Consider the following 26,879-nt stretch of genomic DNA (forward strand, 5'->3'; position numbering starts at 1 on the left):
ATCGTCCACCGGCAGCTGTCACAAACCCACACCAACTCACTCATTCGGGGACCTTCTCCCCATGTAATACACTTGCCTGTGAGCAACCTATTAAGTACCGCTCCTCGTGTCAAAGGAAAAGAAAGGCAAAGAAATCACTTAGGAGAGGCAGCCCTGCTCCCTTTGGACACCTCTCCCCGCAGCCTGCTCCAGGGCAGCCATTTCCTTCCCCTCTCTCCTCCCACCCTGACATGTCTGCTCCTCTCTCTCAGCCCTCCCCACCCTTTAGGAAACACCTCTGATTGGGTCAGAGCCACAACACCCTTCTCTGATTGGTTCTATTCTTCACATGGTGGGTGGGGTCGGTTCTGGCCCTTCTCCAGCTGACTGGAGCAAGCTGTGACCGGCTCAGGGCAGTCCCAGACTTCTTCCTGCACAGCGCGGCCTCCAGCGCCCCAGGGCACTGTGAGCCACCACCTCCCGGCTGGAGGAAGCTCGCCGGGTCCTGGTGGCTGTGTGGCCATGGCAGGCACGCTCCTCCCAGGAATAACTGGGCCCACACAGCTCCTGGAGAACGGCTGCGAGGGCTCGTTCCTCCTCGCGGCATCAGCTGGCAGGTGGGACACACAGAGCCTAATGGAGGGCTGCGGAGACGGTACAGGGAAGCCAGCAAGGGCTGTGGGCAGAGCAACAGCCCCGGAGCTTGAGCAACCTGCCGTGAGTGGGGAAAAGGCTCACCAGATCCACTGATATATTATGCTACCACAGCTGGTACACAAAAACATTAAGTCTCTAGTTTTTCTTCCTTTGACATTCAAATAGCCTGAAAGTAGGAGTGCTTCACAAACAGCTTATGTTGACCATGGTATCTGAGACTGGGCAATGCCTTATTGAAAGTTCCCACTGCGGAATAACCACTCAGCTGATCCTGCAGATATTTTTCACATTTGGTTCACATCCTCCCTTCTCAGTGGTTGCCTACAACCCTGGAGAAGACCAGAAGCCCTACCTGGACAAGTATCTGAGGTCTGCTGTCTAGCCATGCCCTGATCTTTTTTATATGGGGTACCTGTAGATCTTTCAAAACACTGTTTTCACAGAAGGTGTTCTGCTGCTGCTTCAAGCGACCTGTAAGGCAGCAGTAAAGCCTTCCCTAAATGCTGATAATTTTCCTTGAGCATCATTGTTCCCAGAGACAATATCACACCTAATGCTTATTTTCACAGCAGATCTGTATAAAAATCTTTGTAACTTGTCAAACATTTAATATAAAAAGTTTCTATGACTTGTTTTAGGCTTTGGGTTTTTTAATTTTATATGGAAGCTCTGCACTGACTTAATGGCTTTAAGGCTAGGCTGTTTTCTGTGAACAGGTTAGAGATGATGTTAAATTTTGTTTACACAGAAAATGAGTTACATCTTAGATGTGGCATGAATGAGGATCCCTGCATGGAAGAATAGTGATAACATGCAGTGGTAGAAGTTTGAGGTATCTGAGATGGGAAAGACATTTCTGGCACGTGAAACAAACAGTGCGTTGGGTAGAGGATGGGGCAGATGTCCGGCCTCAAGACACATTTGTACTGCAGCAGCTACCCTGACATTCAGTGTGCTTCCGTCAAAATTCTGTTGTTTCATTTTAATTAGCCGCTGTTCCCCTGTTCCCTTCATAGATTTAAAAAAAAAAAAGAAAGAAAAAAAAGAAAAAAGGAACAAAGAAAGGAAGACAAAACTTGATATAAATCAAGTGTTGATCATTTGGGGAGGGAGGTAAGAGTTTCCTTTTAAGTCTAAAGGAGGAGGAGAGTAACACAAGAGGACACCAGAATCTGCCATTTACCTAGAGATTTCTCACTAAAGCTCTCAGAGACAATCCTTTAGTTATGTAAAAAGTAACAGGAACCCAGGTATTCCTGACTCCTAGCTCTCTTGCTTAGTCCAAAAGGAAATGCCTAGTACCTGGCTTTGTTCAGTTGCCTACTAGGCAGTTTTCCCTGCCTCTTCAGAGGGGCAAAGAGTGGCTCACCACTGCAGCAATTGCTTTTGCAGCTGTAAACTTGTTAGCAGGCCTCACTGACTAAACAGGTTTGGAAATGAATCTGCTAGTTTTCAGCTGCTCTGGCACTGGAAACATCCTGAGGTAAATCCAAAAATCCTTCTTATGTGGAGCAGGTGATTGAGTTACTGGCATTTCTTCCCTTTTGAATGGCACAGAATGAGACATTGGTGTGGTATCTACTGGTGTAAGCAGTCAGTGTCAGAGAAACGCTTAAATCTGTATGCGGGGTAACATATACTATTTATTGTTCTCAGTGTTACGTCTCTGCAGAGCTTCAGCTCTGCAGCTTTGGAGACCTGCTGTCAGGCAAGGAGGAGGTAAAGGGAGCCACAGGGTCACAAGCGTGTGCTCCCAAGGAAGCTCTAGCAGCTTCTAATGAGCATGATCAGCTGCTCTTGACTCAGCGTGCCTGCAGCCTTTGCTGCGACGACCTGTTAATTAGGCAGGGCTAAGCACCCTTTTAGCTGGTGCTCAGGAGAGGCCCCTGTAAGAGGCAGGCCTAGACCACAGGTCCCAGAGTACAGCCAACAGTTACAGCAGTTTGTAAAGAAGGGGTCCTCAGTTGAATTTGTACCCCTGGAACAGCCTCAGACATGATACTGACATGCCACAGAGTACTTTCCCACCAGGTGTTGGAGTAGTTGTCACTGCTAGGTTAGAGCTCTGGATGGTGGGTGCAGCCCTCCAAGGCTGCAGGGAGTGCCTGCGGTCTCTCTCTGACCCCAGGTGAGATGGTTCTCTTCCTGCAGGAGGTATGCTGCCTTGGGGGATCTGTGCTGCCAAGAGGAGGAGTTACAGGAGGAAGTGAGCAGGCTGTGCAGCATCAGGGAAGAGGAAAGGGAGATAGACGGGATCTTCTCTGAGACTCAACAGCTTGAAGAGCCACCACCCCCAGAGAAGCTGGCAGTGTCCACCCCTAATATGAAGGTAAGTGCAGCCTCTGGAGAATGGAAAGGATGGAAGCTGGCGACTTCTGGCACGAAGAGGAAGGCTCCTACCTCACCTAAGTTTGTACCCTTACAGCTACAAACAAACAACTACAAAATAGGTTCACCGCCCTCAAAGTTGAAGAGGAGCCTCATGTGCCTTCAAGCAAAGGATCTGGTCCACCTGACCCTAAACCATGCAATACTACCAGGAAGAAACAGTGGTTAACTGTAATGGGTGACCCCTTGCTACAGGGGACAGAGGCACCCATCTGTTGACCTGACCTATCAACTAGAGAGGTTTGCTGCCTGCCGGGGGCCTGGATCCAGGGTATTGTGTAGGGACAGCTGAAGCTTGTCTGACTCTCTGACTACCACCCCCCGCTGATCTTCCATGGGGGCACAAATGATACTGCTAGGGGAAACTTTGACAGTATCAAAAGTGACTGCAGAGCTTTGGGGGCGGTAGTCAAGGGCCTGGGGGCGCAGACGGTGTTCTCAGTCATGCTGGTGAAAGGAAAAGATGTGAGGAAGAAGGCAGTAATGGTACATGTCAATAGTTGGCTGTGGAACTGGTGTTGGTGACAGGGTTTGGTGTTCTATGAGCATGGGACCCTGTTTGCAGACCAGTCTCTGCTTGAGATAGATCAGTAAGCAGGGCAAAGCTATTTTTGCCAATAAGGTGGCTGACCTCATAAGGAAGGCTTTAAAATCAACAAAATGGAGCTTAAGTGGGGTCACTTCCAGGATTTGCATATAAGCAAGGAAGTGCCTACAAGGCACAATTACGGAGAAATGCCCAAAACCCTGTCTAGGACGTGAATGTACTGGGGTGCCTCTTTAAAGTGCGTACTAATGCGTGCAGTGTGGGAAACAAACACAATGAGTTAGAGATTTGTGGGCAGTTGCAGGGCTATAATCTTCCTGGGATCACAGGGACATGGTGGGATAGTTCCCTCCCATGACTGGAGTGTTGCAACGAAGGGATATAGGCTCTTTAGGAAGGATGGGAAGCAAAGATGATGAGGGGGTGTTGCCTTTTATGTGAGAGAGCAGCTGGCGTGCATGGAGCTCTGCCTGGGGATAGATGAGGAGCCAACTGAGAGCTTATGGGTAAGGATTAAAGAGAGTAAAGATAAAGGTGATATTGTAGTGGGTGTCAGCTACACACCACCTGACTAGGAAGAGTAAGTGGATGAGGCCTTCTACAGACAGATGGGAGCAGCCTCACATTTGCAGGCCCTGGTCCTCACGGGTGACTTCCACCAGCCCGATATCTGCTGGAGGGACAACACAGCAGTACATAAGCAATCCTGGAGGTTGCTGGAGTGCCTTGACAATAACTTCCTCCTCCAAGTGACAGAGAAGCCAACAAGGAGAGGTGCTCTGCTGAACCTCTTACCCACCAACATCTTGTTGGGAATGTGAAGATCAAAGGCAGCTTTGGCTGCAGTGACCATGAGGTGGTGGAGTTCAGGATCCTGAGGGGAGGGAGGAGGGTAAAAAGCAACCTCACAACCCTGGACTTCAGGAGAGCAGACTTTGGCCTCTTCAAAGATTTTCTTGGAAGAGTCCCGTGGGATAAGGTCCTGGAGGGAGGAGGTGTCCAAGAAAGCTGGTTAATATTTGAGTACCACCTCCTCCAAGCTCAAGAGTCATCCATCCCAATGAACAGGAAGTCAGGCAAAAATACCAGGAGGCCGTCATGGGTGAACAAGGAGCTCCTGACCAAACTCAAGCACAGAAAGGAAGCATGCAGAGGGTGGAAGCAAGGACAGGTAACTTGGGAGGAATATAGAGATGTTCTGGGAGCCTGCAGGGATGAAGTTAGGAAAGCTAAAACTCAATGGAATTGAATTTGTCTGGTCATATGAAAGAGAACACAAGGGCTTCTGTAAGTATATAGGTGACAAAAGGAAGACTAGGAAAAACATGGGCTCAGTGCTGAATGAGATAGGGGACCTGGTTACATAGGACATGGAAAAGGCTGAGGTCCTGAATGCCTTCTTTGCCTCAGTCTTTACTAGCAAGACCATCCTTCAGGAATCCCAGAGGCCAGGGGAAAAATGTGGAGCAAGGAAGATGTACCCTTGGTGTAAGAGGATCAGGCCAGGGAATACTTAAGCAACCTGGACATACATAAGTCCATGAGCCCTGATGGGATGCACCCACGACTGCTGAGGTAGCTGGCAGATGTCATTGTGAGGCCATTCTCAATAATCTTTGGTAGATCATAGGGATTGGGAGAAGTGCCCAAAGACTGGAGGAAAGCAAATGTTACTCCTGTCTTAAAAAAGGGCAAAAAGAAGGACTCAGGGAGCTAAAGGCTGGTCAGCCTAACCTTGATCCCTGGGAAGGTGATGGAGCAGCTGGTCCGGGAAACAATTTCCAGGCACATGAATGATGAGAAAATCATCAGGAGTAGTCACCATGGCTTCACCAAAAGGAAGTCATGCTTGACCACCTTGATAAACTTCTACAATGTAATGACTGTCCTGGGAGGTGAGGGGAGAGCAGTGGATATTGTCTACCTGGACTTCAGAAAAGACGTTTAACACTGTCTGCCATAAGATACTCACAGAGAGGGTGTTGATGTATAGTGCGGATAGGTGGATTGAAAACTGGCTGAATGGCTGCTGTCAGAGGGTGGTTATTAGTAGACCAAAATCTAGTTGGAGGCCAGTAACTAGTGGTGTATCCCAGGGGTCAGTAGTGGGTTCACTCCTGTTTAACATCCTCATTAATGATCTGGATGATGGGGCAGAGTGTGCCCTCAGCAAGTTTGCTGATGACACACAACTGGGAGGAGTGGCTGATGCACCAGAGGTCGTGCTGCCCTCCAGAGGGACCTCCACAGGCAGGAGAAATGGGCTGACAGAAGCCTCATGAAGTTCATCAAGGAGTGAAGGGCAAAGTCCTGCACCTGAGGGGGGAACAACTCCACGCACCAATACATGCCGATGTTCATGTTCAACCCCAAGTTGAACAGGAGGCAGCAATGTGCCCTTGTGGCAAAGGTGGTGAATGGTATCCTGCACTGTGATAGGACGAGTGCTGCCAGCAGGTCAAGGGAGGTGATCCTTGCCATCCCCTCAGCACTGGTGAGACCACACCCGGAGTGCTGTGTCCAGTTCTGGGCTCCCCAGTACAAGAGAGACATGGACACACTGGAGAGAGTCCAGCAAAGGGCCAGTAAGATGTTGAAGGGACTGGAGCATCTTTCCTATGAGGAAAGGCTGAGAGAGCTGGTACAGTTCAGCGTAGGGAAGAGAAGGCACAGGGAGGACCTCATCCAGATATATAAATACCCGGAGGGAAGGTGCAACGAAGACAGAGCCAGGCTCTTTTCAGTGACAGGACCAGAGGCAATGGGCACAGACTGAAACACAGGAGGTGCCCTCTGAACATCAGGAAACACTTTTTTCTGTGAGGATGACTGAGCCCTGGCACAAGTTGTCCAGAGACGTTGTGGAGTCTCCCACAGTGGAGATATGAAAAGTCATCTGGACATGGTCCTGGTCAACCAGCTCTACGTGGCCGGCCCTGCTTGAGCAGGAGGTTGAACCAGATGACCTCCAGAGGTCCCATCCGACCTCAGTCATTCTGTGATTCTGTGTGATTCATAGGGCCAATCAGTTACATATCTTGATAAAAGTAATGACAAATAACTTCCATTTCCTTTTCAACCTTAGGCCTCACACGGTGATAAATTGCCTAATGCTTCTGCTGAAAAGGTCTCTAGAGTGCTGAAGTACCAGTAGTGACCAGGGTAAAGCTTTTTAACCAAATTCAAGTGCTATATGAGGGAGCAGAATTAGGCCAGTGAGTAATACTTACCAGATGATTTTGCCATTGCTTTCAACAGGGCTAGTATTTTAGATACGCATCTCTGAGAGCTCGTTCTGTGATTTACTTCTGCTATCAGACCTAGATCAGATTGTTCAAAACATGGGCAGTTCCGACATTTAGTATCTGTATGGGATCACCTGGCTAAACCTGTTTCGGAGCACAAAGGCGAGATGCAGGGAGTTGTGATTCGACTCAGCTTTGTCTCACCTTGACAAATCCTTATCTGTGCAGAGACGACCTGGGGGGAGCTGCGGAAACGGCTCAGCCCGGGGTTGTCTGAACACTGCCGAAACCCGAATGGAGCCTGAATGATCCCTTAACAAACAAAATGCCCTGAGTACCATTCCACCACTATTCAGTAGCTTTGTGTGCTAGACATCACTAAATTACCATATAGACTAAGGAGCCGAGCCATCAAGGCACCAGAGATAAACATTCCTGTATAAGCCTGCCCCCACCCATCAAATCAGGGAATAAAAACCGTAAGGTTTGGACAGAAAAATGGGGAGAGTCACTTTTCCAAAGATACAGCTGGCCTGTAGGAGATTCTTTCCCCCTTGTCCAGGACGCTGTACAAGGTAACTTCCCAGGGATTGAGAGGCCTTACCTGAGAGAGAGGGTAAGTGATTAAGAAACATACGTATGGTATTTGGCATGCTTTAAGATCGTGATTAGTGCACTCTTTTTTGTAAGGTATTAATATCTAGCGCGCTTGTGAATTGTGTATTTAATTGCAATAGTGCATTCCTCCATTGTACCCATAAAAGAACCTGCAACAGTGGCGTATTGGACCTGTGAGTGAAGTTCAAATAAATTGTTAATTTGAACCTGACAGTGAAGTCTTTCTCTCCGTCACATTAATTGGCGTAGTCGGCAGGATACAATGGAAGAACTATTGCAGAAACATGGTTGTAAACCCGCTCCCGGGGATAGGGAGAAGGCTAAGAGGTTGTGGAAAAGCAAGGAGAAAGTGGTGGAATGGGTAGAACAATGTAAAAAGGAACAAAAGAAAAAAAACGGAAAAGGTAAAGGTATCCTGTGTACTGTTTTTGGAGTATGTTTAACCTGTGCACAGGAGGAGGCACGGAAATCCGAGACGGCTAAGAAAATGGGTACAGCCGACCCGGAGGAAAGTGCATTAATTGACTGTAAGAAAAAACTCTGTGAATTGCAAACTGAAGCAGAGGCTACCAAAGCTGCTTTAGAGGCAGAACGAAGGGAAAAAGAGGCCTTAAGGGCTCATGAAGGTCAATTGGAAGTTGAGAACATGTTTTTGAAAGATGAATTAATTGCTGAGAGAGAAAGGAATCGGAGGTTACAGGAAAAATTAGATCTGTTATTGTCAAATGCTCCGACTCCCTCTCCCTCCCAAGTCAGGAATTTAGTTATGTGTGCCGATCCTGATACTTGGGACGGGGACATCTGGGGTGACCCAGATGACGAGCCCAAGCAGGCAGGTAATATTGAAATTCGACCCCTCATTAAAACGGAGGTGCAGTCAAATGATAGAAATAATCGAACATATACTACAACACGTATCACTCCGTGGTCCGGACCCGAGCTTGCGCAAATGCAAGAAAAATTTTCACGCAAGCCAGGGGAAAGTGCAACTGAATATTTATGGAATGTTTCACTAAAAGGAGGAGATCGAATCTTGCTGAGTGAGGAGGAAGCTAGGGGATATTGGGGTCCTGGTGTATTCCTTGATAGGGGTCCCGTGGGCAACCAACCCTTAACGCTTAGAGTCGCCCACTGGGCAGGCGGGATGGATTCTAGAGAGCGAGGCGAACCGCTGGCTATTAAAACTGCTGGGTTATCCGGGCTGGCTGAATCGGTGCAAAAGGCCGCCTGTATACAAGCCATGTATGAGCGCGGTGAGCAGGGCATTCCCCTTGCCACTCCAGTGGATCCGGTCCACCTTAAACCGCTGATTAGAGGTCTCCCTGAATCTCTGAAAATGTATGTGCAAAACCTAAAGGAAAAGATTGCACAGGCGATTGATCATAACACTCGCAATCCTCATCAGCGACCGCAGCCCATTTTAACATGGGGGGAACTATTACAAGAAATAGTGATTTACGGTAGAGAGATGGGCTGGTTAGAGGAAGGTTCAAGCTTACAGCGCCGGGTCCGGCAGGCACGGTTTGTCGGGCAGAATAATCCCCGCCCCCCTCGACAAACCAATTCTCGTTTCGACACTGAGCGTAACGAATTGTGGAGGAAGGCGTTGGCATTAGGAATACCCCGATCAATGTTACATGGGCAGTCCACAGAGAATATTCGTATAATGGTAAACCTGGTGGAGCAGCCTACTAGCAAAGCTACAGAGCGTACTGATGTTGTTAAAACACAAAACCCTTCTGCTCCCGCGAATCCTTTTTTAGATTTGAGGAAGGATTTGATAAATCTAAAAAACTAGAAAGCGCGGGGGGTATTTCAGGCCGACCCACCCGCGTAATATCTAACTTAGAATGGCCTAACCATGTCAGTGACCGACATATTATTTTAGCTACAGGCCCCAGACGAATTCCTGTAAATTTTTTAATCGACACTGGAGCTCAAATAAGTGTTATCACAGAAAAAACAGCAAAAAGGTTAGGATTAGTCCCCACCCGGAAGAAAATAAATGTAATAGGTGTGACTGGAGCCCCTGAAATCAGACCAATTAGTACAGTCTGTGTTTGGCTTCCAGGAGAAAACCGCATGACTAAAATAAAAGCAGTCATCGGTCCTTACCGTAATAACATTTTGGGATTTGACGTATTAGCAAACAAAGTCTGGAAACTGCCAGACGGGACGGTGTGGAGCTTTGGAGCTCCACCATGTGAGGTCCGGTTACTGGAGACAGCTGTTAGACTGCCTCCTTCCCAGGTAACGAACGTTCATCAGTATCCTCTACCAGCTGCAGCCAAATCGGGGATCAGGGAAGTAATTAAAGACCTGGAAGCCCGTGGTATTATAATCAGGACACACTCACCCTATAATTCTCCAGTATGGCCAGTACGTAAACCGGACGGTAGATGGTGACTCACAGTTGACTACAGGAGGCTCAATAACAATGCCATGCCACTCACGGCCGCTGTCCCTAACCTTGCTGATCTCGTCACCCAGATTCAAGCTAAACATCATACATGGATGTCCACCTTAGACGTTAAGGATATGTTTTTTATGATTCCTCTTCAGGAGGAAGATAAACCCCAATTTGCATTCACATGGGAGGGAGTGCAATATACTTTTAATCGGCTCCCACAAGGATACAGGCATTCTCCCACTATTGCCCATAATGCACTAGCAAAAATATTGAAGGAAATAAAGGTACCAGATGGGGTAAGCATGTACCAATACATTGATGACATTTTAATAGGTGGAGATAATGAAGAAGCAGTCAGAGAAGTGTCTAGTAAGGTTTGGGACACACTGACTTCATTGGAATTAGAAATCCCTCCCACTAAATGTCAGGGACCAAGTCAAGAGGTTAAATTTTTAGGAGTTTGGTGGTCAGGAGGAGCCGTGGCTATACCAGCCGATATCCTGGAAAAAATAGAAGCTGGTAAAACTCCAGAAAACAAAAGGGAGCTACAACAGATACTTGGGACTTTAGGTTATTGGCGGAAACATGTCCCTGGATTTTCTATAATTGCTAGGCCCCTGTATAATTTGATTAAGAAAAATGCCCGGTGGCAGTGGACCCTTCAGCATGAGGAAGCCTTGAATTTGCTGATTCATGAGCTTCGCATATATCAGACTTTAGGCCCTATACACCAGACAGACCCTATACAGATTGAGTGGGGGTTCAGTGAACATGGTTCCCATTGTAATTTATACCAACGGGGACCAGAAGGCCCTGACAGACCCTTGGAATTCTCTTCTCATTCATTCAATGATACTGAGCAGAGATATACTGATTGGGAAAAAGGTATGTTATCACTAGTGCGAGCAGTAAAAAAGGCTGAGCGGATTCGCACAAGCCAAGATATGGTTGTCCAGGGTCCTTTCCTTCTCCTGGAATCAGTCAGGAAAGGGACTCCTCCCCCTGAGGGAATTGCCCAAAAACCCACTGTCCAGAAATGGTACTCCTATTTGGAAGGTATTGGTCAGTTAGTTACTATTACTGAAGGGCCAGTAAAAATATCTAAATTACAAAAGGACGTTAACGCTGACCTTTCTATGTTAGTCAAACCTAACAAGCCATCACCTATTTTAGAAGCACCCCCTTTTACAGCTGAGTCAGATCAGTCAGGAGTATGGTTTACAGATGCTTCTGCAGTTCGGAAGACCCAAATGTGGCAATATACAGCGGTGGCTTTAGAGATAAAAACAGGAAGAACTGAGATTGAGAAAGGAGAAGGTAGTGCCCAAATCGGGGAGCTAAGGGCTGTGTTATTAGCTGTGAAACATGGAGCTCAAACTGTATATACTGACTCATATGCAGTGTTCAAAGGGGCAACAGAATGGATAGGGCATTGGGAAAATAATGATTGGCAAGTCAATCGGGTCCCAGTGTGGAGAACAGAGGACTGGAAGCAGCTACTGGAAATGGGAAAGGAAAAGACACTACAAATAGGATGGGTAAAAGCCCATGATAAAGCCATAACCGAAGTTGCTCAATGGAACAATAAAGTTGACTATCTCACCCGCATACATACATTAGACGCTGACGAGAGTACGGATGCACAGGAGTGGGTAAGATTAAGGGAATGGCTACATGAAAGGCGGGGCCACACTGGGAAAGCTGATCTGTATAAGGAATGCCAAGCCAGAGGGTGGCCTGCTACACTCGCTGACTGTGATCAGACAATAACACACTGTCCACAGTGTCGCCTGCGATTAAAAATGAATCATCCGAATCAAGCCCCACCTTTACATATTAGGGCAGGGAAAACACTCTGGCAAACTTGGCAAATTGATTACATTGGGCCACTTAAAACTTCTAATCATTATAGATATATCCTAGTAGGTGTAGAGGTGGTGTCCGGATTGACCCAAGCAACCGCAACCGTGACAGCATCTGGAGAATGGACTGTTCGAGTGTTAAAGGAATGGTTCAGTATTTTACCAATGCCTTCTGTCATACAGAGTGATAATGGTTCACACTTCACAGCAGCTATTGTCCAGGAATGGGCAAGGGGAGAAGGTATTGACTGGGTCTTCCATACCCCTTACTACCCTCAGGCAAATGGAATAGTAGAACGGATCAATGGATTAATTAAAAGATTCGCAAAGGTCCATGTATCCAACTGGAACCTGAGACTATCTGAAGCAGTTCATACTGTTAATAATAGATGGGGTGAAAATGGAAATGCAAAGATAAAAGCGTTTTGTCCTACTGGAAATTTAATCTCCAAGGAACCACACAAAATTGGCAAATTCCCCATACAATTGCATTCTGGTCAACCAGTAATGGTCAAATTACCTCAAATTGGGGTTGTACCCCTGATACTGACTAAGCCAAGGGGATCATATGCATGGGAAGCAAAAGATAACTCTGACCACATACATCGAATAAGTAGTAGATGGATCATACCAGATTTCTAACTGACTCGTTGTCGATCATATATACGGTCGAGCAGCACTTTTTCATTTATTTGCAGGTGCATCCCAACAAAAGGAGGGACGAGGAGTACGACGGGGTGGGGACCTAAGAAGCATCGACCCAAAGTATGAACTCTACCTAACTGGAATGGACAAGCTGTGCAGAACTTGAATGTGGACCAGAAGTTTTTATTTGTTTGTTTGTTTTCTGATTTTTGCATGTTGATTTGATAAGGATAATTGTTTGTTAACCTAAGTTTTAAATAGTAGGTGCTATGTCATGGCTATGATTGTAAGGCCTTTTGTGATAATAGTCATTAGCTCTTTAATAACCATAGGTATAAGTAGACAATCGAGGATATGGAACAGACAGCCTCGGGCTTTTAAACAACATGTTGATGGTTCCCCAATTATAAATCACACTGAACCAAACAATGTGATCTATAAGATGATACAAGGTTTTGCTCGTATGCTTAATTTTTCTCATGTGACAACCTGTTTACCTCTACCACATACCCCCACTCAGGGGATCCCCATAACAGCTCTCCCTGTGGATATAGGTAAGAATTTAGATTGGCTCTGGAATCAAAATAAGTCTATTATTTGGGGTGAATTTGAATGGAAGTGGCCATTTAACAATACATTAAATCGAACTTCTGTTTGGAGTCTAAATTGTTCCTATGCTCCCCTTTGTCGGGACAATAAGACTGTGGGCTGTAGAGGCAAACAACCACAATTTTTCCAACAGCCGTGTTCCAAACACCCTTGGGCAGATACACGGTATGGGGATAAGCCATACTGGGGAGAACGTTTAGTTCTCAGATATGTGGAACCGGTAAACACCCAGTGGTGCTTTGAGTTTCTGTCAACACCCAGTAATTCATGTACGTGGTTCAGTGTAATGCAGGGACCACCTGCTGATTGTTTATGGTCTCATGTCCATGAGGAGAGGAGAGATGACAAGAAGGATTGCTATCCCTGGCGGTCTCGACAAACGGCCTCGACACAACCCAGTGTAAAAAGTCCTCTGTGGAATTGCAAAAATATTATAAATTGTACCACCGGAAGGGATCTGGAAAACAGTTGGTTGTGGTTAATCCCTTCCTTACGGCATTTGATTAGTGTTGCCTGCTTGTGTCAAAATTACACAAAGCCATATCCTCCAGTAATGGGGTGTAACACCAGTATAAACTATAAAGATTTAAAATACCATAAGAAATCCTCCTGTCAGATCCCTCAAGCCATGGGCAATTGCGATGACTCACCTATATATGCTCCACATCAATTAACTTGGATATGCTCAGATGGGACTATTACAGATATGTTAAACCCTATTCATCCCGGTCTGCAATGTACTTTAGGAGTACCATCATTATGTCCTTCTTACTACTCTGAAAAATTTATTTCTCAAGGACTGTGGCATTCCAAACGAAGTACAGATGTTACTGATTGGACTGTATCCCAGAAATTGGCAGTATGGGCTGAAGGATTCTTTGGGTTAGGAATAGGTAACCTTAGAACTAGAATTATGTTGTCCAATTTAACTGCACAGGTGGAAACATTAGCAGGCCTTACTAAGGACAATTTTGAATTGCTCAATACCCAAGTGCAAGCAGTCTCGAGAGTCGCACTTCAAAATCGACTTGTGCTGGATCTGATATTACTCAAAGAACAAGGGGTGTGTGGACACTTGAAGGCGAACCATGAACAAGAAGAATGCTGTGTTACAATTCCTAATGTATCACTACCTCTGTGGGAAAACCTCCAGAAGATGAAGAAAATAGCGGAAGTCACACATGAGCTGCAGGACCAAATAAAGTACACTTGGTTGGGAAATAGCTTTGGTAAAATAGGATGGGTATTTACAGGATGGATTACTAACTTGTTGCAAACATTGATTGTTATCATAGTTTGTATTATTGTAGTATGCATTGCTGTTAGTTGTGTTAAAAGAATTATTGTAAAATCTATCTCTCAGGTAAAGGTTCACCTAGAAACTGGGGAATACCTGGCTCTACTTAAAGACTCAGATGAAAATTATACAGATACATTGGCCGATGATAACATATCGGTGGTGGAATTGTGACTCAGGTCACGGGGTGGAATGTATGGGATCACCTGGCTAAACCTGTTTCGGAGCACAAAGGCGAGATGCAGGGAGTTGTGATTCGACTCAGCTTTGTCTCACCTTGACAAATCCTTATCTGTGCAGAGACGACCTGGGGGGAGCTGCGGAAATGGCTCAGCCCGGGGTTGTCTGAACTCTGCCGAAACCCGAATGGAGCCTGAATGATCCCTTAACAAACAAAATGCCCTGAGTACCATTCCACCACTATTCAGTAGCTTTGTGTGCTAGACATCACTAAATTACCATATAGACTAAGGAGCCGAGCCATCAAGGCACCAGAGATAAACATTCCTGTATAAGCCTGCCCCCACCCATCAAATCAGGGAATAAAAACCTTAAGGTTTGGACAGAAAAATGGGGAGAGTCACTTTTCCAAAGATACAGCTGGCCTGTAGGAGATTCTTTCCCCCTTGTCCAGGACGCTGTACAAGGTAACTTCCCAGGGATTGAGAGGCCTTACCTGAGAGAGAGGGTAAGTGATTAAGAAACATACGTATGGTATTTGGCATGCTTTAAGATCGTGATTAGTGCACTCTTTTTTGTAAGGTATTAATATCTAGCGCGCTTGTGAATTGTGTATTTAATTGCAATAGTGCATTCCTCCATTGTACCCATAAAAGAACCTGCAACAGTGGCGTATTGGACCTGTGAGGGAAGTTCAAATAAATTGTTAATTTGAACCTGACAGTGAAGTCTTTCTCTCCGTCACAGTATCCTGTGCACAAACTCTAAGAGGTGGAATCCCTGACTTTTCTAACTTTTTTTTTCCTTGCGATCATGCAAAACCTTTTGTGCAAATGTGTATCTTAATCCTTCTGCTCTTCCCAGAGTAGGGTGAGGTACGCGCTTATCATACTGTTTCTGTTGTATTGTCCTCTGATTTTAGAGTTAAGTATGTAGTTAAAATATGTACTATCTCACCACTGGGAAGTTACACACTATACTTTTATCAGTTGCAGAACTCCATCACACAGCAGTAAGCATGTCCCTGCAGAGCAATGACAGCAAAAGCAACAGGTGCTATTTACCGTGAGTTCACTTACCACAAGATGTCACCAGTGTCAAACATAAGAAAGCACAAAAAAACTTCACAGGCTAATTGTTCAGGAACTATATTTGCAAAGCTGATTTGCAAAATACACATCCTGTCAAAATCATCACTGTTGTAAAAATTGGGCCTGTTAAAGCAAAATTTTTTGTAATACATACAAGTGACTGGTGGTACCCCAATGTATAGTTTTTCTAAAATCTCATCTACCACTGTTCCCTCTTTACTACGCCAAAATTATTATAAATGTGGTGTTTGTTATTTGTGCCTCCTGCTGTGTATGTGCACATTGTGTCAGTGATACTGTTGCTGTGAATAACACTAGAATGACTAGAAAAACACTAGAAATGGAAGTTCAAGAGCTTCAGGCACATGAGAGGTCTTTGAAGCTAAGAGGGGAAAGAGATTCCCATCTGCCTCCAACTTTAAGTAGAAACATTCTCTTAACTGCATGTTGTGTCTGAAAATTTACCTTGACAATGCTGTGAAGTGAAACAAGATTTTTTTTTTTTTTTCTAGAATTAATTTTGAAAGGGCAAAGCATATTCCTAGAACAATTTTTAGGGATGAGGTGTGAAACATTTTTCAGTGGTGTGTTTTGGCACATCCCATTAAGGTAACCGTTGACTATTCACAGTACTCATCCAAAACAAACTAAATGCCATCCTCCTGAGGTGTTTGCTGGTAAATACTGTATGCAGTATCACTCGAATTTATTTGGAAAACACAGTGTTGTAAGGCAGTGGAAAATTTGTCGTAGCTCTGAGGTGCTCAGCACGGTCACTATGTCTCAAGTCCCGCATCTTTATAGGGAGGCATCAGCAACCAAATACGACCTCTCAAATTGGCAGTCTCAGTCTTCCTGCAGACCAGCAAGGCAAGGCATACAGGTATCATGAACAGGGAGAGCTGCAGAGGTGCCTCTTTTCTTTGACATTTGTCTGTCCCATGACCTGATTTGAGTCTTCTTTAAAATATCTTTTCCAGATGCCCCAGTTACTGTTAAATCGCACAGAGTGCAGTCAGGCTGTTTGCTGCTTCCCTGTGGCAGCTCAATGAAAGTCTAGTTCTCTTGCCCTTTCCTTATGTCCTAATTACTGCAGTATCATTCTTTCCATAGGATCTGGCATTAGATCTGTTTCCTCCCTTGTCATCTACTAAGGAGCTATTCAGACATCAGTTTTACTGACTGCAGTTGTCACAGAATGCCATAATATACCATGAATATTGGAAGTACTGGAACTAATTGCATTTGGATGAATAGTGGAGTGAAAGTATGAGCAACATGAAAGCCCACCTGTAACTTCTAAGCGTAAGTGTTCAGCTCGGCACTGCCTAACTAGGCAGTAATGACAAAATACCTGGGTAGTGTAAAGTGGACGTACAATGGAGCAGTATGTGTTCTATTGTAGTCAGACTGTCTTAGCCTCACTTTTCCATCTACTTCATCTTCTTGTTGTACATTTGATACCACAGAGAACAAGCCTCTCACCAGTGCTGCCAGTTTCATGACGAAGCAGTAATAAACGCATTTTGGAGAATGTAAAGCGACAGTGTAAAGAGAGCTTTTGCCAACATCAGTGGCAGACACAGGGAAGAATGCAAAACTTGCAAAGCTCTCAGATCCAATCTCCACAATCTATTATCTAAAGCAATTCTTGGCATTAGCGTGAGCAGTCACCAATGTCTCTCTATGTCTTTTTTTCTTACCTTTTTACAAACTCATCTTCTTAAAACAAACTGCGTGCTGCTCGGATGAATACACATAGGCAGAAATATTCTCCCTTTTCTGCAGAAAAAACTGTTAAGTAAATCTATAGTATTAACACAAGAGAGGTCTTTCCCTTTTTATTTGCGTTACACTGGTTTCTGAATTTATTCTGTCAACAGGATATACTAATGTATTGAATAGCAATATTCAAAATTCTGTGTTGCTTGTTTAGGATGAAGCTAAATGTAAGAATTCAGAGACTTGTTCCAACATTGCTATTCACATGGTGGAGCTGCCAAATGGAGATTTGATAAGGTAAACATCTTCTCAATAGCATATACTCACCAGAAAGGAGGGACATCAGTCTCATTCTGTGCCCAGTCTTTCTCCTATCCTAGCTGACCTCAGAAAGTAAAATGTTAATGCATTATCATCTGCAGTGAGACAGAGCACAGGGGAAAGGACAGTGGAAGGAAATAACTGAAATATGAGGCCAAGGTACCAAGAAACTGAACAACTGGATGCAACTTGAACATACACTTGTGAAAAAAGACAAAGAAAATCCCATCCACACACTGTACAACAAACCTCAAAAGAAAGAAGGACTTGCAGATACTGTGCCATTTCTTATCAGCTTTGATTGAAAGAAAGCCCCCAGCCATTATTTGTTGAAAGAGCAGGTTCTGCAGTGATATCTCTGATCTTCCCAAAGGAAGAAGCAAAATGGCAGAGGACTGTGAAATCCAGCTACTCAAAAGTTGAGTTTCCATTAAGACTCTTCTTGAAAGGCACTTGAACATTGCAGCTGAAACGGAGGTTCAGCCATACACATTTCTGCCACCAAGAGGGGATGTCCCTGCCCCCCTCAAATGAGTGACATGCTGAGTTACAGACAATTGTCATCGTATGGCTATGTTGGTCCTCAAATGTAATGGTTATGACTTGAGGTATTTGTCCTAATTTTAGAGCTACATGAACCAAAAGGCCAAAAGCCAGAGAAGCTTCACTGAAGCAGGAAGTGCAAATTTCGTATCTGAAAAAAGCTGGGAGCCCACAGTACCAGCAATCTTCATATCTAACTGAAGGTCCTGCAGTACGTGACTGGCAAGAAGAGGTAATACAGATGCCTGATTTCGTAGAAAGATATGGGGCAAAGCCTTGCATGAGCCAAGAGCCAGGGACCAGGGCTCTTGGCTATGGAGGATTTTTGAGTTTTTAAAACTTTCATCCCATATGCCCTTATGCCATGTCTCCAGCATGGGGTCATCTGCGCCTTGCACAAGGGCTGGAGGCTAATCTTTCCTGTCCTGAGCCTGGAGTTCCTATTTGGAATTGAGTTCACTGGGGACTGGGCTGAAGTGGATGCAGGGATGGCAAATCCACCTACACTGCGATCACTGTCACAGACTGGGTCTTCACTAGGAAGAGGGTTTTTGGCAGTCCTGTGGACTAGTCAGAGCTCAGTGGCTGTCTGATTTCTTATGGGATCGCTGCATGCTACAGTCCTATTGCTTTTCCTTATTGTTGCCATGTGCGTGTTCTTCTAAGGTTGGCATTTTATTCTGTTTTTCCATTATTGCAGAAAGCATTGCATCTTGCAGAACCATACAAAGACCCAAGTCTGCTGCAGTAACTCTTCATGATCAGCCTGTCGGGACAGGCCCAGAGGTGGGGGCCTCTTCATTCAGCTCACTTTGCATGTCATGGGATTGCACCAGAGGCCCCTTGGTGGCCTCCTGGAAGGGGTCTGTAGTCCTCAGGTGTGTTCTAGCATGTTTGTGTCCCTCCACCTATTCGTGGCCCTCTGCTCTCTTGATGTCCCCCCACCCCAGCCATGTAAGGCTCGTTATGATGCCTGGTAATGTTCAGAGGCCTGAATCTGTCTTCTACTTTTCTTTAATTACTTTCCATTCACATTTGAACTTTACTTAATCATTTCATTCACTATTATTAAAGAATGTTTTATCCATTTTATTACTGTGCTTTATATTTACATGAAAAAACCCCATACATGTATAGAGGTGTATATATACAAAATAGTGTCTGTAAGCATAAATAAAATATATACTTATACTATTTTGTACACTCCATTATATACATACATTTCTATGTATGTGTATATGTATGTCTTGGGTGCTCGTGTGTCTCGCTAAGGATGCAGGTGCACAGCAGCCCCTTGGTATGGAGTCATGGCTACTTTAGAAAGACCAAAGGCCCAGGCTTTACTGCAGAGCATGATGTTATACGGCATGGAATAGGCCTTTGGTCGATTTGGGTTGTCTGTCCTGCATGTATTCCCTTCCAACCCCTTGCCTATTCACTCGGGGACACACAGAGAGAAACAAAGACTCGATGCTCTGCATTAACCAGGGGCTACCCAAACATGGTGGAGGCTCAGAGGCCAAGGCCTCACACTGTTGGGTATGGTTGGGACCGGCCATGTCTGGCACCGGGCAGCCACGGCCTCTCCTCACAGAGGCTCCCTCGGCAGTCCCCCCGCTGCCAACACCTGGACACAGACACCCAATACACCAATGCACTGGGCCAGGGTGTCTGGAGCGGCACAGGTGCCTGGGCAATGACAGGCAGCAGACTAGGTGGAGGGACTGTGGCCGGTGGAGGAGCCGTGGCAGGGACATCTGCCGAGAGGCTTTCCAAGGCCTGTCTCCTGGTCAGGGCCTCTGCATTGGCGGCTCCCCCCTCTCTTTGCTCGCATGGTATGGAGACAGTGCAGTGATCCGTCTTTATCCTCTTACAGGTGCTCACTCTCATCACGACCCGGCAAGGCCCTGCAAGCTGGCTCGCCCCAGAAGGAGCCATTGCCGTGTCCTGGGTGCTCGTGCGTCTTGTTGAGGATGGAGGCACGCAGCAGCCCCTTGGCACGTGGTGGGGCCACTTTGGTGGCTGAAAATCCCCTTGACGATGCGGAGCCAGAGGGGCCGAGTGGGCCAAAGCCCCATGCAGCCCCAGCCCCTGTCACCCAGAGCCAGCGCCCCCTCCTTGCCCACAGAGAGAAACAGAGGAAGCCTCGGTGCTCTGCAAGCACTGTTCAGCACCGGCTAGAACGCTGGTGTGTTTTCAACACTGTCTAGTCACAAACGCAAAGCACCGCGCCAAGTGGGCAGCGGGGTCTCTCTCCACCCCCCCACTCCCCTCTAGCTGTGTCTGTGATGTCACAGCCATGACCTCACACCGTGCAGGCCAGGCCTCTGTGAGGTCGGGCACTGTGGGCCATAAGGTGTGAGCCTGGAAGGAGCTCGCAGTGTGCTGGTGGCTGTGTGCCTGTGGCAGGTGTTCTTCTCCCGGCTAGCTCCAGGAGATCTGCCCGGACAGGCAACACTCCTGTGGCTGAAGGAGGAGAGGATAATTTCTCACCAGCATGAGGAGGAGAAGGACTCCTTCAAGAGCACGAGGGGCTGCCCTTCCAAGGAAAGGAGCTGGCAGCAGCCCAGCAAGATCTCAGAGGGCCCAGGGCAACAGACGGCAAGGGCCTGCACGCCGCAGTGCTGCAGAAAATGAGCGTAAGTTCAGTGCTGCCTTTCACACCATGTTTGCACCAAGCCTGCCTGGCTCGGCTGGGACCCACGGCCGTACAGAACCACCATCATCCTGCCCCGAGGGAGGCCTGGGGCCACCTCGCCTACGTAGCCATGTGGAGCTGGCGACCATGTCCATGTCTTTGTGGCATACTGTAGTAACTGCGGGGTACCCCAGGACTCGTGCCACCCTCCTCCCCCAGACATGCTGTCGGTGCCCTGCCTGCGAGGGGATCCTGCCCGGCCCTCCACCCCCCGCTCCCAGGGTGCGCCCAGCTGCCCCCCTCTACAGGGCATAACCACCGCCCTGCCCCTGCCGCTGCCCCAGGGAGGGAGGAGCAGCCCCTACCTCCCTGCAGGGAGCTGACATGCACCGGACCGGTTGTATTGGGTTTGCGTGGCAACGGTTTGGTAGCGGGTGGGGGGCTGGAAGCCCACGCTGGAGCAGGCTCCTGGCAGGACCTGTGGACCCATGGAGAGAGGAGCCCACGCTGGAGCAGGTTTGCTGGCAGGACTTGTGACCCCGCGGAGGACCCACGCTGGAGCAGTCTGTTCCTGAAGGACTGCACCCCATGGAAGGGACCCATGCTGGAGCAGTTTGTGAAGAACTGTAGCCCATGGGAAGGACCCACATTGGAGAAGTTCATGGAGAACTCTCTCCCGTGGGAGGGACCCCATGCTGGAGCAGGGGAAGAGTGTGAGGAGGAAGGAGCAGCAGGAACAACGTGTGATGAACTGACCGCAACCCCTATTCCCCGTCCCCCTGCGCTGCTCGGGGGGAAGAGGTAGAGAAAATCAGGAGTGAAGTTGAGCCCAGGAAGAAGGCAGGGGTGGGGGGAAGGTGTTTTTAAGATTTGGTTTTATTTCTCATTATCCTACTCTGATTTTGATTGGTGAAAAATTAAACTAATTTCCCCAAGTCAAGTCTGTTTTGCCCACGATGGTAATTGGTGAGTGATCTCCCTCTATCCTTGTCTCGAACTACGAGCCTTTCGTCATATTTTCTCTCTCCTGTCCAGCTGAGGAAGGGGAGTGAGCGAGCGGCTGTGTGGTGTTTAGTTGCCGGCTGGGACTAAACCACGACACCGGTGTCCTCACGAAGCCTCCTCAGGCTTTTCTCCGGTTTCTTTGCCCAGGGTTGGTCTTCAGTCTGGCGGTAGTTGTGGGCTCCCTCCAGAGACTCCTCAGCACAGGCATCTCCACCCTGTGAGTACAACACTGGTACAGTGTGGACACGGCAACAAGAGGTGCCAGTGGGTCAGGGTGAGCACGGGGAGGCTGGTGGTGCTCCCCAGCAGGAGACCCTGGCTCCTCCAAAATTGCTGCTCCTCAGCTTGGGAGAGACAATCCCCCTATGCAGGGCTCTGCCCTTGAGTGCTGCTAAGCCCAGGACTCCCTCTTTTTCAGGAAAGAAGTCATCACCTTGAAAATGAAGAGGCTCTTCACGATCCTGATCTTGATGACCCTAGGGGCTCTTGGTCAGTATTCGCCTCCTACCAGCGGAGGCACAGAGGCACGGAGTGCGAGCTTCAGTGTGAGGGAGTGGAGCTGGTCGGGCCCTTCCAACCTCCCACGTCTGCAACTCAGGGAGCTATCAAAATGCTCACTACGCGCAGAGAGGGGAGGGGAAATGGGGCGTAGCTGTGGGGCACCCAGCGTGCCCGGAAACCAGGGCTGTGCAGAGCCCCGAGGCCCAGGGAGAGGGTCCCTGCTCGGAGCCACAAACTCTCTCTGCACCCTTTCCCCAAGTCCTCAGCCAGCCTCTTGCCACCATGGTGTGGGAGGAGACGGTGTGACTACAGGAATCGTTAGAAACCCTAGTAAAATAACTCCCTCTCGGTGATGTGACTTACAGCTCACGCCTGCTGCGGGACCTTGATGCTGATGTGGACGCTGTGGACAAAGGATGTACCACAGGTGAGTGACTGCAGTTGTGGGACAGGCAAGTCCCGCAGAGGAGCAGTGTTGGCAGTGGGTGGGTAAGTCACCCTGTCACCAGTTCCAGGCAATGACCCAGGAAATCAGCAGCAACTTCTGCCTTCCTTTCCTAGAGCCACCGGCTCGGGAAAGCCCCGGCAGCTCTGGGACTCAAACGGAGAGCCTTTCTCTTTCAGGTGCTGCTGGGGCAGCCTGCAGCCGACCTGAGGTCCCTGCGGTAAGAGCCCTCTCCTTTCTCCTGACCTGCAGCACATTTGGTGGGGTAGCGGTAGATGAGCCCGTGCTATTTGCACTCACTGGCACAGCACCAAGGGTCATGCCTTTCGGTCCTGCCTGGGCCTTTTGGGAAACCTGGAGGGGAAGGGAAGTACTCACAAACTGGGGAAAGAAAAGGGGGCTCGAGCCCCTCTGTCTCTGCTCCTCCCAGGCTTGGAGGCTCCGGGAGGGGCTGGGCAGCTCTCTGACAAGATCTGCTTTCCCGGTGTCTGCAGGAACACGCTCGCTCTGTGGGGGGAACAATCGCAACAGACGCAACAGCTGAGGGATGAGGTGGCACGCCTGGCTGCAGAGATCGGCACTATGAAGAAGGTGATCCTGCACTTTGGGAAAGGGGGCTGGGACGAGCAGGGCCCAGCACAAGGCGCTTCCTGGGCCAGTTGGTGGGCTTTTCCTGCTCGGCCATCACACCCATCCCTTGCCAGGGGCTGCTGGTTGAGCTTCTCCGCTGTAAAGCCCCTTCTCCTGGCCAGGTCTGATGTGGTCATTTCCGTTGTTCCTTTGTGCCTTTCCCAGGAAGTTCAGCAAATGAGGGAGGCAGTGTCTGCAACCACACAGATGTCTGATTGGGCTCTGAAAAGTGCAGGTACGGACAGACCTCGGACCCAGGCAGTCAGCTCTTGTCGTGCTGGGCTCGTGCTTGGTGTTCCCGAAAGCAGGCTGTGCTGCAGACTCTGCTCTCCGAGGCAGAGGCAGCTGGGACCAAATCACGGGGCCCAAGAGCGTGACTCTGGCAGAGCAGCTCCCTTGGGCTCACGCCAGTCCTGCCTTCGGGATCTTGGCTGGTGCCCCTCGCATGCCCCTGGCAGCATTTTTGCCCTCTCCCACACCGTGGAGCTTTCCTGGGGAATGAAAGCGTATGGCTGGGTCATCCTCTGCTGTCCACACAGTGGGGCCTTTGCTTTGGTCTGCTGCCCTTCCCGTGGGGCCTTGCTGTCTCCCAGTATCCACAGACCTTCTCTTGGTGCGGCTGGGAGAGAGACGACACTCTTACTGGGCACGGGATCCCCTCCTCTTCCTGGGGCACCTCTCAGCATGCAGTGCAGTGTGCAGGGCTGGCAGGCAGCCTTACAAGTCACCTGCAGCCACAAGGTCCACTTAGACTGGGGCCTCTTGCAGTCAGCTGCTCTCTTCTCCCTGCAGGGGCTGCCATCGACCTGCACAGATCATCCAGCAGCTCTGCATGGCTCTGCAGGGTGTTTTGGTTCCTGTGTGCTCCACACGTTCTGGATACCTTTGTGCAGGTACAGCAGCAGAAGCCGTCAGTGCTGCTTCTCTTGCCTCTTACAAGGTTGGGGCAAGCCCTGGGGCTTCTCCCCTCAGGCCAGAGGTGTTGCTCAAGGCCACGGCACTGGTCCAGTGCCTGACACCTGAGGTCGCACACAGGTCTTGGCTCCCTAGAAAAGAGCAGTTGCCCTCAGAAGGGGGCTGAGCTGAGCTGAGCTTCTTGCCCACCATCCCCGGTCACTGCTGGGTGAAGGAGCTTCTCCTTGGCGACCCCATTTCCCTGCCACACCTCTGATTGTCCCTTTCCCCAGGGGGTGGTGGAGGGTGGGGGGAGGCTGCAGAGCTGCTGGCCAGAAACAGAGCTTTCTTGAAAGCCCTGACTCGGGTGCAGGGTATCAGATGTTTCCCACCGGCTGGCTGTTTCCCTCTTTCCCGGGACGGGAAGACGGTGGGGTACTTCTCTCTGCTTCCCAAAACGCCATTCATTTTGAACACAAGCACAGCCCACAGGCACAGTGCCGCCTGTGCTTCTGGCTGCGTGGAAGCGCAGCGGGCCCCATCATGCCCTCGCATTCATTGCTCTTGCCCTCTGCTTTCAGCCGGATGCTTCCCCGGGATATTGCTGGCCTTTCCAAGGGTCTCGGAGTGAGGTGCTAATCCGGTTGCCTGCACAAGTACGACCAACGGCCGTCACCATACAGCACACCTCCAAGATAGCCTCTCCGCTGGGGACTGTCAGTAGCGCCCCCCGAGATTTCACGGTCTCAGTAAGTCTCTGCCGGGCACTGGGGGCTGGGACCTGGCCACGGGGAAAAGCTGTAACGGGGACTTGCTGCTCTCTGCGCATCTGCAGAGATTGGTGTGCTCCCAAGCACAGCCGTTCCCTGAGGTGGAATTTCAAGGGACACACGGGGTGTTGTCAGCCCTCCTTAGACTTGCTCAGTGCATTTTGGCCCAGCACCTCCGGGCCCCTGAGCAGCACACAAGGAGGAGACTCAGCCCAAACTCATCCTGTGCCGGACCATATTGGACCCGCAGGAGTGGGGTGCAGATCAGGGGCAGGATCTGGCATGAGTGTTTCCTCGTGGTCGGGTTGAGCCTGACCTGCTTCCCTGTGCTTTATCTCCAAGGGACTGGATGAGGAAGGCGAGGATGAAACTCTGCTGGGGACATTCACCTACGCCGTGCACAAAGAGCCCACCCAGACCTTCCCTCTGCAGGTACAGCAAGTGCGTGCGGGCAAGAGGCCAGGGCAGAAACACCGCTTTGCCAGCAAGTCACTTGCAGAAGGAGTGTGCATGGTCCCTGCAGGGGCAGGGTCCCCACCCTGGCTGAGAAAAACAGCCAGGTGGGATCGGGAGGGACAGTGGCATCCGGCAGGGCGGCAAAAGCAGAACAAAGCCCGCGTTGGCCCCCACAGCTGACTGGGTCCCTGGAGCTGCCTGGCTGCACCCGCCGGGCAGGCGGTGGCAGGGAGGATGCCCAGCACCTTGCCCCAGCAGCAGGAATTTCCCCAGGGCCTGAATCCTCGGCACCAGCGAGCCTCAGGTTTCCACAGCTGCCCGCCACGCTCTCTAAGGCCAGGCGTTTTCTCTGCAGGGGCACAGGGGTCCATTGCTGCCTGGGTGGGAGAAGGGAAGGAGGGAGAAGCTGCCTCTACGGCCGGGGCGGGACCTGGTCCCGGAGCAGGGGCCGGGCTGGCAGAGGAAGACGCACAGAACCTGCTCTCACTCGTTACACCCCAGCAGTGACGCTGCTTTTTGTCGTGGTTTCTTTGCAGAATGGGAACCCCAGAGCCTTTCGGTTTTTGAAACTTGGCATACAGAGCAACTGGGGAAAACCAGGATACACCTGCATTTATCGCGTGCAGGTGCATGGGAAGATCGTGGGATCGAGTGCCATCGGCCAGACACGTGTGGAGACCCTCCCTCACTAAGAATTAAAGAGGAAAATGGAGAAACAGACCAGAGGGATGTGGCTGTTAGTCTGGTGCAGAGCATGGTGTTTCAGAGGCCCTCTCAAAGCAGCCAACTTGTGCCTTTCGCAGGCTGAGGCCTTCCTCAGGCTTTCCGCTTTCTCTCCGCCAAGGGGATGCGTCCTAACGGAGCGAAAGGAGGCGACACTCCCGTAGCCTTTCCTTGCCTAAGGTCCTCGACGAAATCCTTTGGCACGAGGGCCGCCCCCCCATCTTGGCCCGGGAAGGAGTCATCGGAGCCTGGCAGCGTTTGGGGGTCCTGATCCACAAAGCACGGGCCCATTCCATTCAGGGGGCACCTTGGCTCTGGGGACTGACTTGTGGCCATGGCTGGGACCCTTGAGGGGTCTGAAACTCCAGCACCAAGGCTCCTGCCAGAGTTTCACAGGCCCTGCAGTTACTCCAGTCCCAGGCCACGTCGGGTCTAGGCTTTGGCCATATCGTCCACCGGCAGCTGTCACAAACCCACACCAACTCACTCATTCGGGGACCTTCTCCCCATGTAATACACTTGCCTGTGAGCAACCTATTAAGTACCGCTCCTCGTGTCAAAGGAAAAGAAAGGCAAAGAAATCACTTAGGAGAGGCAGCCCTGCTCCCTTTGGACACCTCTCCCCGCAGCCTGCTCCAGGGCAGCCATTTCCTTCCCCTCTCTCCTCCCACCCTGACATGTCTGCTCCTCTCTCTCAGCCCTC

General features: G+C 49.2%; 1 protein-coding gene across 1 annotated transcript; it reads left to right on the forward strand.

Annotated features, from left to right (window-relative positions):
* Positions 1–501: 501 nt before the first annotated feature.
* On the forward strand, positions 502–26,145 carry LOC132320694 (sperm-associated antigen 4 protein-like). The gene is made up of 12 exons (XM_059833537.1): positions 502–596; positions 2,788–2,965; positions 21,871–21,974; positions 22,176–22,246; positions 22,624–22,685; positions 22,883–22,923; positions 23,198–23,294; positions 23,499–23,568; positions 24,126–24,226; positions 24,809–24,976; positions 25,340–25,429; positions 25,990–26,145. The coding sequence occupies exons 1-12, from the start codon at positions 502–504 to the stop codon at positions 26,143–26,145; spliced, it is 1,233 nt and encodes a 410-aa protein (XP_059689520.1).
* Positions 26,146–26,879: the final 734 nt, after the last annotated feature.

Source organism: Gavia stellata, chromosome Z (genome assembly GCF_030936135.1).
Source record: "Gavia stellata isolate bGavSte3 chromosome Z, bGavSte3.hap2, whole genome shotgun sequence".
In the NCBI taxonomy this organism is placed as follows: Eukaryota; Metazoa; Chordata; class Aves; order Gaviiformes; family Gaviidae; genus Gavia; species Gavia stellata.